Source organism: Amblyraja radiata, chromosome X, assembly GCF_010909765.2.
Source record: "Amblyraja radiata isolate CabotCenter1 chromosome X, sAmbRad1.1.pri, whole genome shotgun sequence".
In the NCBI taxonomy this organism is placed as follows: Eukaryota; Metazoa; Chordata; class Chondrichthyes; order Rajiformes; family Rajidae; genus Amblyraja; species Amblyraja radiata.
This window is the reverse complement of record NC_045999.1, coordinates 1886413-1900011: the sequence shown is the minus strand read 5'-3', so window position 1 is coordinate 1900011 and position 13599 is coordinate 1886413. Positions and strand designations below refer to the sequence as shown.

The window sequence follows — 13599 nt, the reverse complement described above, 5'->3', positions numbered from 1 at the left end:
GCCCTCTGAGGCAGAGAATTCCACAGATTCACCACTCTCTGTGAGAAAAAGTGTTTCCTCATCTCCGTTCTAAACGGTTTACCCCTTATTCTTAAACTGTGGTCCCTGGTTCTGGACTCCCCCAACATCGGGAACATGTTTCCTGCCTCTAGCGTGTCCAAGCCCTTAACAATCTTATATGTTTCAATGAGAGCCCCTCTCATCCTTCTAAACTCCAGAGTGTCCAAGCCCTTGACAATCGGTCAGTATGGACGAGTTGGGCCGAAGGGCCTGCGCCTGCCTTGTGCCTTTGAGGGCGAGCAGGCGAATGCGATGCAAAGTTGGCGTTTTACCTCTGCAAAGTCCCAGCAGTAGAGGCAGTAAACACAGCGGGAAGATGGCGAAGGGCATCGCTGAGGATGGTGGCGAGTGTTGGAACGAGGATCGTCCAGAAGATCGGCCTGTCTGACGATGCACTGCCCTTCACGACCCCGACAACAACATCGACTACGTGTCTGCAGGATTGGACAAACAAGCAAGTGGTGACCATGGGTTAAAGAATCCACATACAATACGATAGAACTTTATTTATCCCAGGAGGGAAATTGATCTGCCAACAGTCATAAAAACACAAGATACATGAAACACTAAATTATTATTTTTTATTTTTTTAAAGGGAGAAAAAGAAAAGAAATAGAAAAGAGAAAAACTAATGAAGAAGTGAAAGAAGCGGAGATATATCCCACTACCCTTCCATACACCCGCTCACCCGACCCTAGCATCGGGTTTGAGTTTGTGTTCAACCATTATAAACACTAAATTAAAGTGATAAGTGGAAAGGTTTGGGGAGGAGGGGGGAGAGGAGTCAGTCTCAGTCTACCCTTATGGGACGACAGATGGCACAATGGGCTAAGTGTTCGGCTGGCGACCGGAAGGTGGCCGGTTCGAATCCCGCTTGGAGTGCATACTGTCGTTGTGTCCTTGGGCAAGACACTTCACCCACCTTTGCCTGTGTGTGAATGTGTGTGAGTGATTGGTGGTGGTCGGAGGGGCCGTAGGAGCAGATTGGCAGCCACGCTTCCGTCAGTCTGCCCCAGGGCAGCTGTGGCTACAGAAGTAGCTCACCACCACCGAGTGTGACTGAGGAGTGAATGAATAATGCGATGTAAAGCGCCTTGAGTATTAGAAAGGCGCTATATAAATCCCATCCATTATTATTATTATTACCCCACGCTAGGAGGAGTTGTCCAGTTTGATAGCCACAGGGAAGAAGGATCTCCTGTGGCGTTCTGTGCTGCATCTTGGGAAACATAACCAAAGTGATGGGATTATATGGGGAAGCATTGGGCTCAAACAGACCACTCAGCCTTCTGAGACTGTTCCTCATTCACCAAGATCATTGGTGTGAATCAACGTTCCTGCCTATTCTTTAAAAGTGTATCTATACTGCTAACAAAAAACCTCCTCATCTCAAGATTCAGATTCAATTTTAATTGTCATTGTCAGTGTGCAGTACAGAGACAACAAAATGGGGGGGGGGGGTGATGGCAGTCACCGATGTACGTTGTTGAGTAGAGTGACAGCCGCCGGGAAGAAGCTGTTCCTGGACCTGCTGGTTCGGCAACGGAGAGACCTGTAGCGCCTCCCGGATGGTAGGAGGGTAAACAGTCCATGGTTGGGGTGAGAGCAGTCCTTGGCGATGCTGAGCGCCCTCCGCAGACAACGCTTGCTTTGATCAAGGATCTGATAAAGGATATAACACAGGGCCTCACGGCACCAGACACCCGTGTTTGATCCTGACCTCTGGTGTTGTCTGTACGGAGTTTGCACGTTCTCCCTGCGGCCGCGTGGGTTTTCTCCCGGTTCTCCGGTTTCCTTCCACACTCCAAAGATGCACAGGTTTGTGGGGTAATTGGCTTCGGTTAAAATTGCAAATTCTTCCCTAGTGTGTGTAGGATGGTGTTAATATGTGGGGATCGCTGGTCGGCACGGACCCGTTGGGCCGAAGGGCCTGTTTCCACGCTGTAGCTCCAAACTAAACTAAACCTTCCAGCAAGAATCATTAGGTGGCGATAGGGAGCAGGATCTTGGATGGCTAATATACTTCCAGCACTGTCATCTCTACAGCAACGAGACTCCAAAACTGTGGCCCCATTTATTAGAATCACTGAAATGTAACATTAAAATAGACCCTGTTCGTGGAGAAAAATCTGCCAGTGCTACTCCTCAGCACTTAGAAACATAGAAAATAGGTGCAGGAGGAGGCCATTCGGCCCTTCGAGCCTGCACCGCCATTCAATATGATCATGGCTGATCATCCAACTCAGTATCCTGTACCTGCCTTCTCTCCATACCCCCTGATCCCTTTAGCCACAAGGGCCACATCTAACTCCCTCTTAAATATAGCCAATGAACTGTGGCCTCAACTACCTTCTGTGGCAGAGAATTCCAGAGATTCACCACTCTCTGTGTGAAAAATGTTTTTCTCATCTCGGTGCTAAAAGATTTCCCCTTTATCCTTAAACTGTGACCCCTTGTTCTGGACTTCCCCAACATCGGGAACAATCTTCCTGCATCTAGCCTGTCCAACCCCTTAAGAATTTTGTAAGTTTCTTTAAGATCCCCTCTCAATCTTCTGAATTCTAGTGTCTGCACAGAGTTTGTGCGTTCTCCCCGTGACCCGCATTTAGTGTCTATCTGAGGGTTACTTGGAGTTAGAGAAATCGATATTCATAAGGCTGGGGTTGTAAGCTGCCAAAGGAAGAAGTTTGTCTATCTGTCAGATCCTTCCTTTCAAAGGTGTGAGATGTTAGACTGATTCTGGGGTCAATATCCTGTCTCAGAAGGGGTCACAGTTTAAGGATAAGGGGGAAATCTTTTAGGACCGAGATGAGAAAAACATTTTTCACACAGGGAGTGGTGAATCTGTGGAACTCTCTGCCACAGAGGTAGTTGAGGCCAGTTCATTGGCTATATTTAAGAGGGAGTTAGATGTGGCCCTTGTGGCTCAAGGGATCAGGGGGTATGCAGAGAAGGCAGGTATGGGATACTGAGTTGGATGATCAGCCATGATCATATTGAATGGCGGTGCAGGCTCGAAGGGCCGAATGGCCTCTACTCCTGCACCTATTGTCTATGTTTCTATGTAACTCTACCGCTGCGCCACCGGTTATAGCCGGCAGTGATATCTCCCATTCAACAGGCCAACATTCCTCACTGTTGATCAGTTTTCCTGGTTAAGGAAAGAATGTTGGCAAGGCCACCAGGAGCAATCCCCGCCTTTCTTTCACTTGGGGAGAATAGAATAGAATCGAATACGTTTATTGTCATTGTGCAATACTGTGCAACAAAATCCCATTGCATCTCCTTCGTTTAAAAATAACAAAACACAACAGCCATTGACTCACATATACACAAAATCCACATAACATATACAATAATGCAATACCGTTTATTTGTCATTTGAACCTCATATGAAGTTTAAACGAAATTTGGTTTCTGCAGACATACAAGAAAAGAACCAAGACACACACCAACACAATTTACACCAACATCCATCACAGTGAATCTCATCCTCACTGTGATGGAAGGCAAAGTCTTGTCTCTCCCCTGCTCTCCATTCCTCTCCCAAAGTCAAAGTCAAAGCCCCCAGCGGGCGTTAGCAAGTCCCACGGCCATTTAAAGCCGCGCCGGCCGATGTAAGGCACATAACAATACACATAATAAATAGGTATTAAAAATATTTTTAAAAAGTATTGTGCATTATCTTGCACCCCGAATTATATTGTGTTTCCCCAGTGTTCTCTGTTAGAGTTAAGTTCTTTTATCGCAGTCATGTGGTGACATAGTATCATGAAAACGAAACGTTTCAGGTATGGGTGATAGACGATTCAGAATATTAAAAATTCATCTCCTTGTGGCGATTGAATAATCTCCCTCCTGCTCTCCTTCTTCACCCATTCCTTTTTTCCTCTTTTTCTTTATCTGTTTTTCACTCACGCTCACTAATCTATCCTTCACTTTTCACAACCTCTTTTTCCTCTCTCCTTTCTTACTTTTCTCTTTTAAAAAAAAAAAAAAGGAAGTTGTACAGAGAATGTAATATGTTAACATCATTTTTGTACCACTGTGTTGTACTTCTAAATTTTTTTTTAATTAAATAAATAAATAGATAGAAAATTATTTTATCGCACATGGGTAGGAACTATTTTTTAGTCTTCAGAGACCTGTATCGCCTCCCAGAGGGTAGCAGAGTGAAAAGGTGGTTGGCAGGGTGGGATGTGTCCTGCTTGATGTTTGTGGCCCGGCACAAGCATCGGGCCCTGTATATGTTGTAGGGAGTGTTGTAGAGCGTAGAGATCTCAGACTGCGGGTTCAATGTGCAGGAAGCAACTGCAGGTGCTAGTTTATACCGAATATGGACACAAAGTGCTGGAGTAACTCAGCTGCTTTCCAAAGACGTACAGCTATGTAGGTAAATTGGCTTGGTAAAGGGGGAAAAAATTGTCCCTAGTGTGTGCAGGATGGTTTTAATATGCGGGGGTCGCTGGTCGGTGTAGACCCGAAGGTCCTGTTTCCGCGCTGTATCTCTAAACTAAACTAGAGTCCATGGAAGTCCACTGCAGAGGTCTGGCTTCAGTGCCACATGTACAGTATTGACATCTGCGATCATACTTAGGAATATCTAATCGATGACAGCACTAACTCACTCGCCAATATCCTTTAGTTGTTCCAGTGTTTTCATAAAACTCGCACTCAGTCAAAGAATCTTACTGCGTTCCAGATGTCGACCGTGAGCAGTCAGCGATGAAGGCAGACACTGAACTACATACAGAACTAACTGAGAGCAAGAACTCATGGAATGATAGGAAGGCTCACATCTGGATGTGCCGTCATGTCAGGAATCCCCCCCCCACAATATTTTACAGTCGAGGAGTTCTAGTGATTGAGAAACAAGAGGTTGCAGATGCTGGACTCTCGAGTTAAAAAGGAGACAAACATCCAGCTCAGGACAACTCAGTGGGTCGGGCAGCGACCTGGAACGACCTCCAACGCCCCCCAACGCATCTAACGCCCTCCACAGTACTCATGCCACCTAGCGGCCTCCAACGCCCTCTAACGCACTTGAACGCCCCCCAAAGCCCTCCAAACCACTCCAACGCCCTCTAACGAGGGAATTGGACAGACGACGTTTCGGGTCAGGACCCTTCTTCAGGCTAATGCAGTAAAGAGAAAAATGATGGATTGCTAGTACGTCTTGGGCAAGTGAAGAAGGGACTAGACCCAAAACTTCACCCATTCCTCCTCTCCAGAAATGCAATAGACAATAGATAATAGGTGTAAGAGTAGGCCATTCAGCCCGTCGAGGCAGCACCATCATTCACTGTGATCATGGCTGATCATCTACAATCAGTACCCCATTCCTGCCTTCTCACCATATCCCATGACTGTTGCTGCCTGTCCCGTTGACTTACTCCAGCATTTTGTGTCTATCTTAAGTGATGGCAGGTTGGGCCAAAGGGCCTGTTTCCACGCTGTAAGACCCTATGATAGGTAGATCCAGGTGAGGGGGGGGGGGGTTGATTGGTAGATGGGTCACATTGGGGAGAAAAGAATGGAGAGAGAGTAACCAAGCCTGCAGTTTATAGATATAGCATTGAAACAGGCCCTTCGGCCCACCATGTCTGCACCAAGGGGCAATCACCCACACACTAGTTCTATCCTACAAACTAGGGACAATCCAGATGCCAATTAACCTACAAACTGGCACATCTTTGTGAATGTGGGAGGAAGCACCCAGAGAAACGTGCAAACTCCGTACAGACAGCACCCGTAGTCAGCGCGAGTTTGGCGGTTACTTGAGCGTGGAGAGAATGGATGAGGTGGGATAACCTAAAACTAGTGTGGCCACTAGTGGCCAGTGGCCAGCATGGACTTGATGGGCCAAATGGCCTGTTTCACTGCTGTAGCTCTAAACAGACTCTCCAATAAAGCTTGTGACATAGAAACATAGAAAATAGGTGCAGGAGTAGGCCATTCGGCCCTTTGAGCCAGCACCGCCATTCAATGTGATCATGGCTGATCAACCAAAATCAGTACCCCGTTCCTGCTTTTTCCCCATATCCCTCGATTCCATTAGCCCTAAGAGCTAAATGACAACACCTGAATGCCCTTTATTCTTAGGTGAAGATACACCAATGAAAGGATATAGAAACATAGAACTGAGAGAAAATCCTTCAGACCAACAAGTCTGTTCCAACATTCTATTGGGCAAATAACTAAACAAAATTCTGAGGCTCAACACAAAATACTGGAGTAACTCAGCGGATCAGACAGCATCACTTCTTCTTTCGTGTGGCATGCACAGCCTAAAGTTGTAGGACAACTTGTTCTATTTGATCTTCCGTTTGTGCACGTCGAGTTGATTGCATTAGTCGAAACAGGGCGGCCCACGTGAAGGTTGCAATCTCCCACCCCAGGAAGGAATAGGTGACCTTTCAGGTCGAGACACTTCTGCAGACTCCGAAGAATTACTCTTCAGTGTAAACCAGCATCTGCAGTTCCTTCCGACACGTCAATTCTGAGTCCTAGACTCTCCCACAAGTGGAAGCATCCTCTCCACATCCACTCTATCTGCACCCTAAACCCTGAGCAATCAACCTTCCAAAGACTTGAAAATCAAAAGGATGGAAACTGAAGCTGGCAATGAATATTTGTGATAAAACAGTTTTGATTGCCCCTCGATATCGGATCTGAAGAAGCTCTTGGCTCTTGGCATAGGTTATGTGTGTGCATTCTGGTGGCTCATGTTTCCAATGGCACTATCCAAATACTGCGCTGTATTTTTTCTCTCGACACTCCTGACAAAGTGCAAATGTATTTAAGCACAAGGCACACAGAGATAATCACCGTTTAGAGAGAGTTAAAAGCAATATAACACGCAGATGTCAGCTGGTGGGCAAAGCTTTGTGGGATGTATGGGGCATGACTCACTGAGATGCTGCCCGCAAGGTTCAATTAGTGTCAGCAGTAGGTGCAGGTGTAAAGGTGAGGCAGTCTCATTAATTCCTTGTCCTTCCTTCCATCCTATTCCTTCAAACTGAAGTATCAAAGGCAGAGCAAAGTAACAACTTCAGTTTAGTTTAGAGATACAGCGTGGGAACATGCTCTTCGGCCAACCGAGTCCCACACACCAACATTACCCTACACACACTGGGGACAATTTACATTTACACCAAGCCAATTAACCTACAAACCTGTACGTCTTTGGAGTGTGGGAGGAAACCGAAGATCTTGGAGAAAACCCACGCAGGTCACAGGGAGAAGGCACAAACATTGTTGAACCCTTGGTTAAATTTGATCGGACTTGGGGAAGAGTTATTCAACATTTTCATACGACATGAACTGTCCCCTCTCCAACTGTTATAATAATTTTACTGGTATACGGTGCAACGGACTTGATGGCAAACAAGGACTTAAATTGTTGAAACTCTTTGCAGCCCAGATTCTGTTTTTCTTTTTTCTTTTTTTTCTTCTTCTTTAGTTTAGGGGGGTTTTGTTATTTCGTTTTTTCTCTTTTTTGATCTCTTTTTCAAAAATCTTTTTGTTTTTATACATATAAGCTCTTTTGAACACTTAACTATATTTACATAGAGACCAGGAAGTCTATATTCAATGTGTATGTTGGCACTGGACTCATATTTAGGTTATACCTGCCATTAATGTAACCTTGACCCCTCTGTATCAATATCACTGTTATGCTTATCATTACTTTTTTGTTCTTTTGTTTTTGCTTTTGAAAAAAACAAATCAAAAGATTTTGAAAGAAAAAGGAGAAGACACAAACTCTGCACAGACAGCACCCGTAGTCAGGATCGAACCTGGGTCTCTGGTGCTGTGAGGCAGCAACTCTACCGCTGCACCACTGTGCCACTCTCTAACTTTCTTCAAAGCAACGATATTCTTCTCCTGCCAACAACTCTGCAATGTAATTACTTTTTGAAAGCATGTGAGGGAGGAGAGGCAAGATTGGATTCTCAAGAAACAGTCAGCTTTTTTTTCCTCCAGATGCAAGGTCTAAAAATAACAGGATGAGGTCACTTTCCATCCTTAATCTGAACCCGTGCTGACCAGCGGGTAGGAAGGAAGGACGTTGTCAAACCAGACAGGGAAAGCAAGTACAACTGAGGTCAACTCTTCATCAAACCACAACTGGTGCCAGGCTTCATGGCCTTGGTTTTTGATGCCTCAGATACAGTAAAGAAGTTGGAAGATAGACACAAAATGCTGGAGTAACTCAGCGGGACAGGCAGCATCTCCGGAGAGAAGGAACGGGAGATGTTTTGGGTCGAGAACCGAAGAAAGGTCTCGATCTGAAACGTCACCCATTCCTTCTCTCCAGAGTCCCGCTGAGTTACTCCAGCATTTTATGTCTCTCCATGTTGACCAGGCTAGTTTGGGGATACTGATTAAAACAGCAGGTTTCGGCCCGAAACGTTGCCTATTTCCTTCGCTCCATAGATGCTGCTGCACCTGCTGAGTTTCTCCAGCATTTTGTGTCTATCTTCCAACTTCTTTACTGTATCTGAGGCATCAAAAACCAAGGCCATGAAGCCTGGCACCAGTTGTGGTTTGATGAAGAGTCACAGATCCACCGTGATGGGCCAAATGGCCTAATTCTGCTCCTACGATTTATATAGTCATTGGTAATAATTACAAGACTACCAGATTGGTGTAGAAAGTTGTCTGGTTTACTGATAACACTCAGAGACAAGAGCTTGCAGTCCTCGCTCTGCCTGTTCACTGTGCAAACACAAATGATTATGAGGAACAGTGAGGGAAGAGACTCGGCTTGTACACGCTAGAATTAAGAAGATTGAGGGGGGGTCTTATAGAAACGTACAAAATTCTTAAGGGGTTGGACAGGCTAGATGCAGGAAGATTGTTCCCGATGTTGGGGAAGTCCAGAACAAGGGGTCACACAGTTTAAGGATAAGGGGGAAGTCTTTTAGGACCGAGCTGAGAAAAACATTTTTCACACAGAGAGTGGTGAATCTGTGGAATTCTCTGCCACAGAGGCCACAGTTCATTGGCTATATTTAAGAGGGATTTAGATGTGGCCTTTGTGGCTAAAGGGATCAGGGGGTATGGAGAGAAGGCAGGGATGGGATACTGAGTTGGATGATCAGCCATGATCATATCGAATGGCGGTGCAGGCTCGAAGGGCTGAATGGCCTACTCCTGCACCTATTTTCTATGTTTCCATGTCTCTATGTTTCTAAGAGGATTTGAACCTAGAATGCAAGTTTTAAAACTGCTCTTCCGAGCCGGAATGTAAAGTAGGTCAGTTGGCGGGGACCGATGGGTGGGGTCACAGCCTTGGATACAGACTCTGTTATTCACAATTATCCACATCGCAATTGAGGAATGATGATATAGAGAGGGATGAATTCTGGCAAATGTTTCATTTCCTTTCACAGAGCCAGGGGAGGCTGAAGTCTCGCTAAGACTTCATCACATGTCTGATTGCCAAAGGTAGCTTTCCTGGTCTCACCAGCTTCTTCTTCTTGCGTATGGCGTGCACAGCCTAAAGTTGTGGGACAACTTGTTCTATTTGATCTTATTTGATTGTGCACGCCGGGTTGATTGCATTACTTGAAACAGGACGGACCATGTGAAAGTTGCAATCTCCCCACCCCGTCTCACCAGCTCGTTCCTTGCAAGCATCGTACACTCACACCCGCTTGCATATTGGGGGAAATTAATGACTTTTACACCAATTACACTGCTGGTCTTTAATGGGCCTTGTGGACGAGACGTCACGGCAAATTGATGGATTGAAAGATCAGCTTGGAAACAGGCCCTTCGGCCCGCCGAATCCACGCCGGCCATTGATCACCCATTCATGCTAGTTCTGTGGTATCCCAGTTTGTCAACCACTCCCTGCACACTAGGGGCCAATTAGCCTACAGGTCTTTGGGATGTGGGAGGAAACCGGAGCACCCGGATAAAACCCAGCAGTCACAGGGAGAACGTGCAAATTCTACACAGATAGTTCCCGAGATCAGGATCGAACCTTGATCTCTGGCACTGCAAGGCACATGCCGACCAACATGCCCCATCTACACTAGTCCCACCTGCCTGCCTTTAGCCCATCTAGTACCTATCTAAAGCTTTCCGATCCATGTTCCGATCCCAATGTTTTTTTTAAATCATTGTGATAGTTCCTGCCACAACTGCCCCCTCCCGCAGTTCATTCCAAACACCCACCACCCTTAGCACAAGAAAGGTTGCCCCTTCTTCTTCTGTCGTATGTCTTTTAGACCTGCAGCTCCGTTGAGGCGAGCCAGGCCAACGTCCAGGTCATTCAGACCTCGTTCACCATTCGGTGGCCAATGTTTGGGGCAACTGGTGACGATGTGCTCCACTGTCTGTGTTGGGACCCCACACTCGCAGGAGACGCTCGCTGTCCATGAGGCCCCACATCTTCATCGCTACTCCAGTTGCCCCTCAGGCTCCCTCTCTCACCTTAATTCAAAACCTCTGCCTAGTTTAAAGGACCTAAATAAAATCAAGATTGTGGTAATCTACGAACTCCTACAAGTACGTCTACGAATTCCCACGACTATTTCGATGCCCTCCTTATAGCCCTGTCCCACTGTACGAGTTCATTTCCAAGAGTTCTCCCGAGTTTGCCCTGATTCGAACTCGGAGATTTACGGTAATGGCCGCTCGTCAGTACTCGGGACTCTCGTGGACATTTTTCAACATGTTGAAAAATCTTCACGAGTCTTCCCGAGCTTCCTGAGTACCTGCCGTTAGCGTTACGAGCCGCTAAGAGACGTCCCCGAGCTCCGACGTACCCGCTATGTTCATTCTCCGTGCTTACCACGAGTTTGATTTTTTTTAAACTCAGGAGACCCTTGGAATTAACTCGTACAGTGGGACAGGGCCATTACGAGTAAAAAGTTGCAATTTCTTTCATCCCAACCATTTTTTTCTTCGTGATGCCACGACTTACGACTTACCTGATGCCACGAGTACCTACGGCCGGCATTACGAGCCACTACGATATCTCTACAAACTCCTACGACCTCCTACGAACTCGTTACAGACCGATACAGTTCGGGGTGAAATAGTTCTGCTGGCTCACAGAACCGTTCTTTAGTAGCCCCTGAAACAATCCCCCAAGAAACATAGAAAATAGGTGCAGGAGTAGAGGCCATTCGGCCGTTTAAGCCTGCACCGCCATTCAATATGATCATGGCTGATCATCCAACTCAGTATCCTGTACCTGCCTTCTCTCCATACCCCCTGATCCCTTTAGCCACAAGGGCCACATCTAACTCCCTCTTAAATATAGCCAATGAACTGTGGCCTCAACTACCTTCTGTGGCAGAGAATTCCACAGATTCACCACTCTCTGTGTGAAAAATGTTTTTCTCATCTCGGTCCTAAAAGACTTCCCCCTTATCCTTAAACTGTGACCCCTTGTTCTGGACTTCCCCAACATCGGGAACAATCTTCCTGCATCTAGCCTGTCCAACCCCTTGCAACAAGACAGTTAAAACGAGGAAGAGTCTCGACCCCAAAACATTATCTACAGTAAGTAGTCCTTCTCTCCAGAGATGTTGTCTGTCCCGCTGAGTTACTCCAGCTTTTTGTGTCCACTGTTTAAACCAGCATCTGCAGCTTCTTCCTACACAAAGGAAGTGCAAACTAGTCAATAGAGTCAAGTGTGTTATAACTAAAGAAAAAAATAAAAGGGGTTGTACTGACTGCCGGTGCTCACTGATTCAAAGCTGATATTCCTTTAAGATGCAATTTCATTTTAAGCTCAATTGCAAAAATATCCTCTGCTTGGATCCACCAGACTTCCTCTTTGTGTCCCACCGTTTCCGTCAGCCCTCCCTCCAGCTCTTCCCAGTTTTTTTTAATGGAGCATTTCAGCGTTAATGGAGACAAAAGAACGGACCTTACCCTGCGAGGCGTGGCCGTGGCTGTGTCCGTGTCCGGGGCCGGAGCGAGTGGAGCGAGTGGGCGGCCGTCAAGCCAAGCTCAGCGGGCTGTGGCTTTGCGGGGACCCTCCCTGCACAGAACCGGAGGGTCCAAACTTCAGGGGGGGACAAACAACGTGGATTTCTTGCAATCTTGCCCGGAGCCGGTGGTGTCGCGCTGGGAAAAATAGTTCTCAGCTACTTTTCATTGGTTGCAACTTTAAGGGCAAGAGTTTGAAGGAGTTTCCAAAAGCGGATCTGTATCTCACTCCCTGTCTCCGTCCTGCCTACACTATGTACAAACTCCACTCCACCACAAACCAGAAACACATTTCAATCCGATTCTGGGTTGGGTGAGGTGGGCCAGCAGTAATTCATTTCCCCCAATATGCAGGAGGGTGTGAGTGTACGATGCTTTTTGCTTTTTTCTCTTATATCTATATTCACTCTTTGGCCACACTACTTTGGTAGTCTAGACCAGTGGTTCCCAACTTTTTTTAGCTCATGGCCCCCCGGGATCTTTTAATTTTTCTGTGCCCCCCCTGACATTATTGGCGGAAAAAAAGTACCTCAATATTATACCTTCCATAAAAATATCAGTGTGTATTAATTTCACATATATTCTCTTTTATTCTATTCCACAATAGAAGCTGGGATGTAATGTTAAAATTGTACAAGGCATTGGTGAGACCAAATCTGGAGTATGGTGTACAATTTTGGTCGCCCAATTATAGGAAGGATGTCAACAAAATAGAGAGAGTACAGAGGAGATTTACTAGAATGTTGCCTGGGTTTCAACAACTAAGTTACAGAGATAGGTTGAATAAGTTAGGTCTTTATTCTCTGGAGCGCAGAAGGTTAAGGGGGGACTTGATAGAGGTCTTTAAAATGATGAGAGGGATAGACAGAGTTGATGTGATCAAGCTTTTCCCTTTGAGAATAGGGAAGATTCAAACAAGAGGACATGACTTCAGAATTAAGGGACAGAAGTTTAGGGGTAACATGAGGGGGAACTTCTTTACTCAGAGAGTGGTAGCGGTGTGGAATGAGCTTCCAGTGGAAGTGGTGGCGGCAGGTTCGTTGGTATCATTTAAGAATAAATTGGATAGGCATATGGATGAGAAGGGAATGGAGGGTTATGGTATGAGTGCAGGCAGGTGGGACTAAGGGAAAAAAATTGTTCGGCACGGACTTGTAGGGCCGAGATGGCCTGTTTCCGTGCTGTAATTGTTATATGGTTATATGGTTAACATCAAAAATATTTCAACTACATAGATTTTAATGTATTAGAACTGAAATTTAGGAGGTAGCTCTGTGGCCCCCTTCATTGAACCTGTGGCCCCCTAAAACATAAATTTTTCTGTGCCCCCCCCCCCCTGAAATTTGCCATGATATGGCCCCAGGTTGGGAATCACTGGTCTAGGGGTCCTATCTTTTCACTTTTTCCCTCCCATGTTTCTTGGTCCTCCAAAATATTCCAAATGGAATTTAAACTGGAGGTTCTTTTTCTCTTCTTTTCCCTCATTTTCGGGTTAAAAGGTTAAAAATTGAAGCTGTACAACAATTGTATAATTTTACATGCCGAGTGTTTTATTCTTGTACAATTGCTTCTAATAAAAAAAAT

At 45.9% G+C, this 13599-nt stretch overlaps 1 protein-coding gene across 5 annotated transcripts in view; it reads right to left on the bottom strand.

Annotated features, from left to right (window-relative positions):
- cd276 (CD276 molecule) overlaps positions 1-12204 on the bottom strand; it is a 73474-nt gene extending 61270 nt beyond the window's left edge. Inside the window, exons 1-2 of one of the 5 annotated variants that reach the window (XM_033014805.1) lie at positions 11959-12204; positions 333-494 (exon numbers count right to left, since the gene is read on the bottom strand). In XM_033014805.1, the coding sequence (XP_032870696.1) occupies positions 333-390 (58 nt within the window). In that variant the 5' untranslated portion in view covers positions 391-494; positions 11959-12204. Of the gene's footprint in view, positions 1-332; positions 495-11582; positions 11886-11958 lie in introns of those variants that run through there. The other 4 variants (XM_033014808.1, XM_033014807.1, XM_033014806.1 and 1 more) reach the window with 4 other exon arrangements.
- Between the last annotated feature and the right edge of the window lie 1395 nt (positions 12205-13599).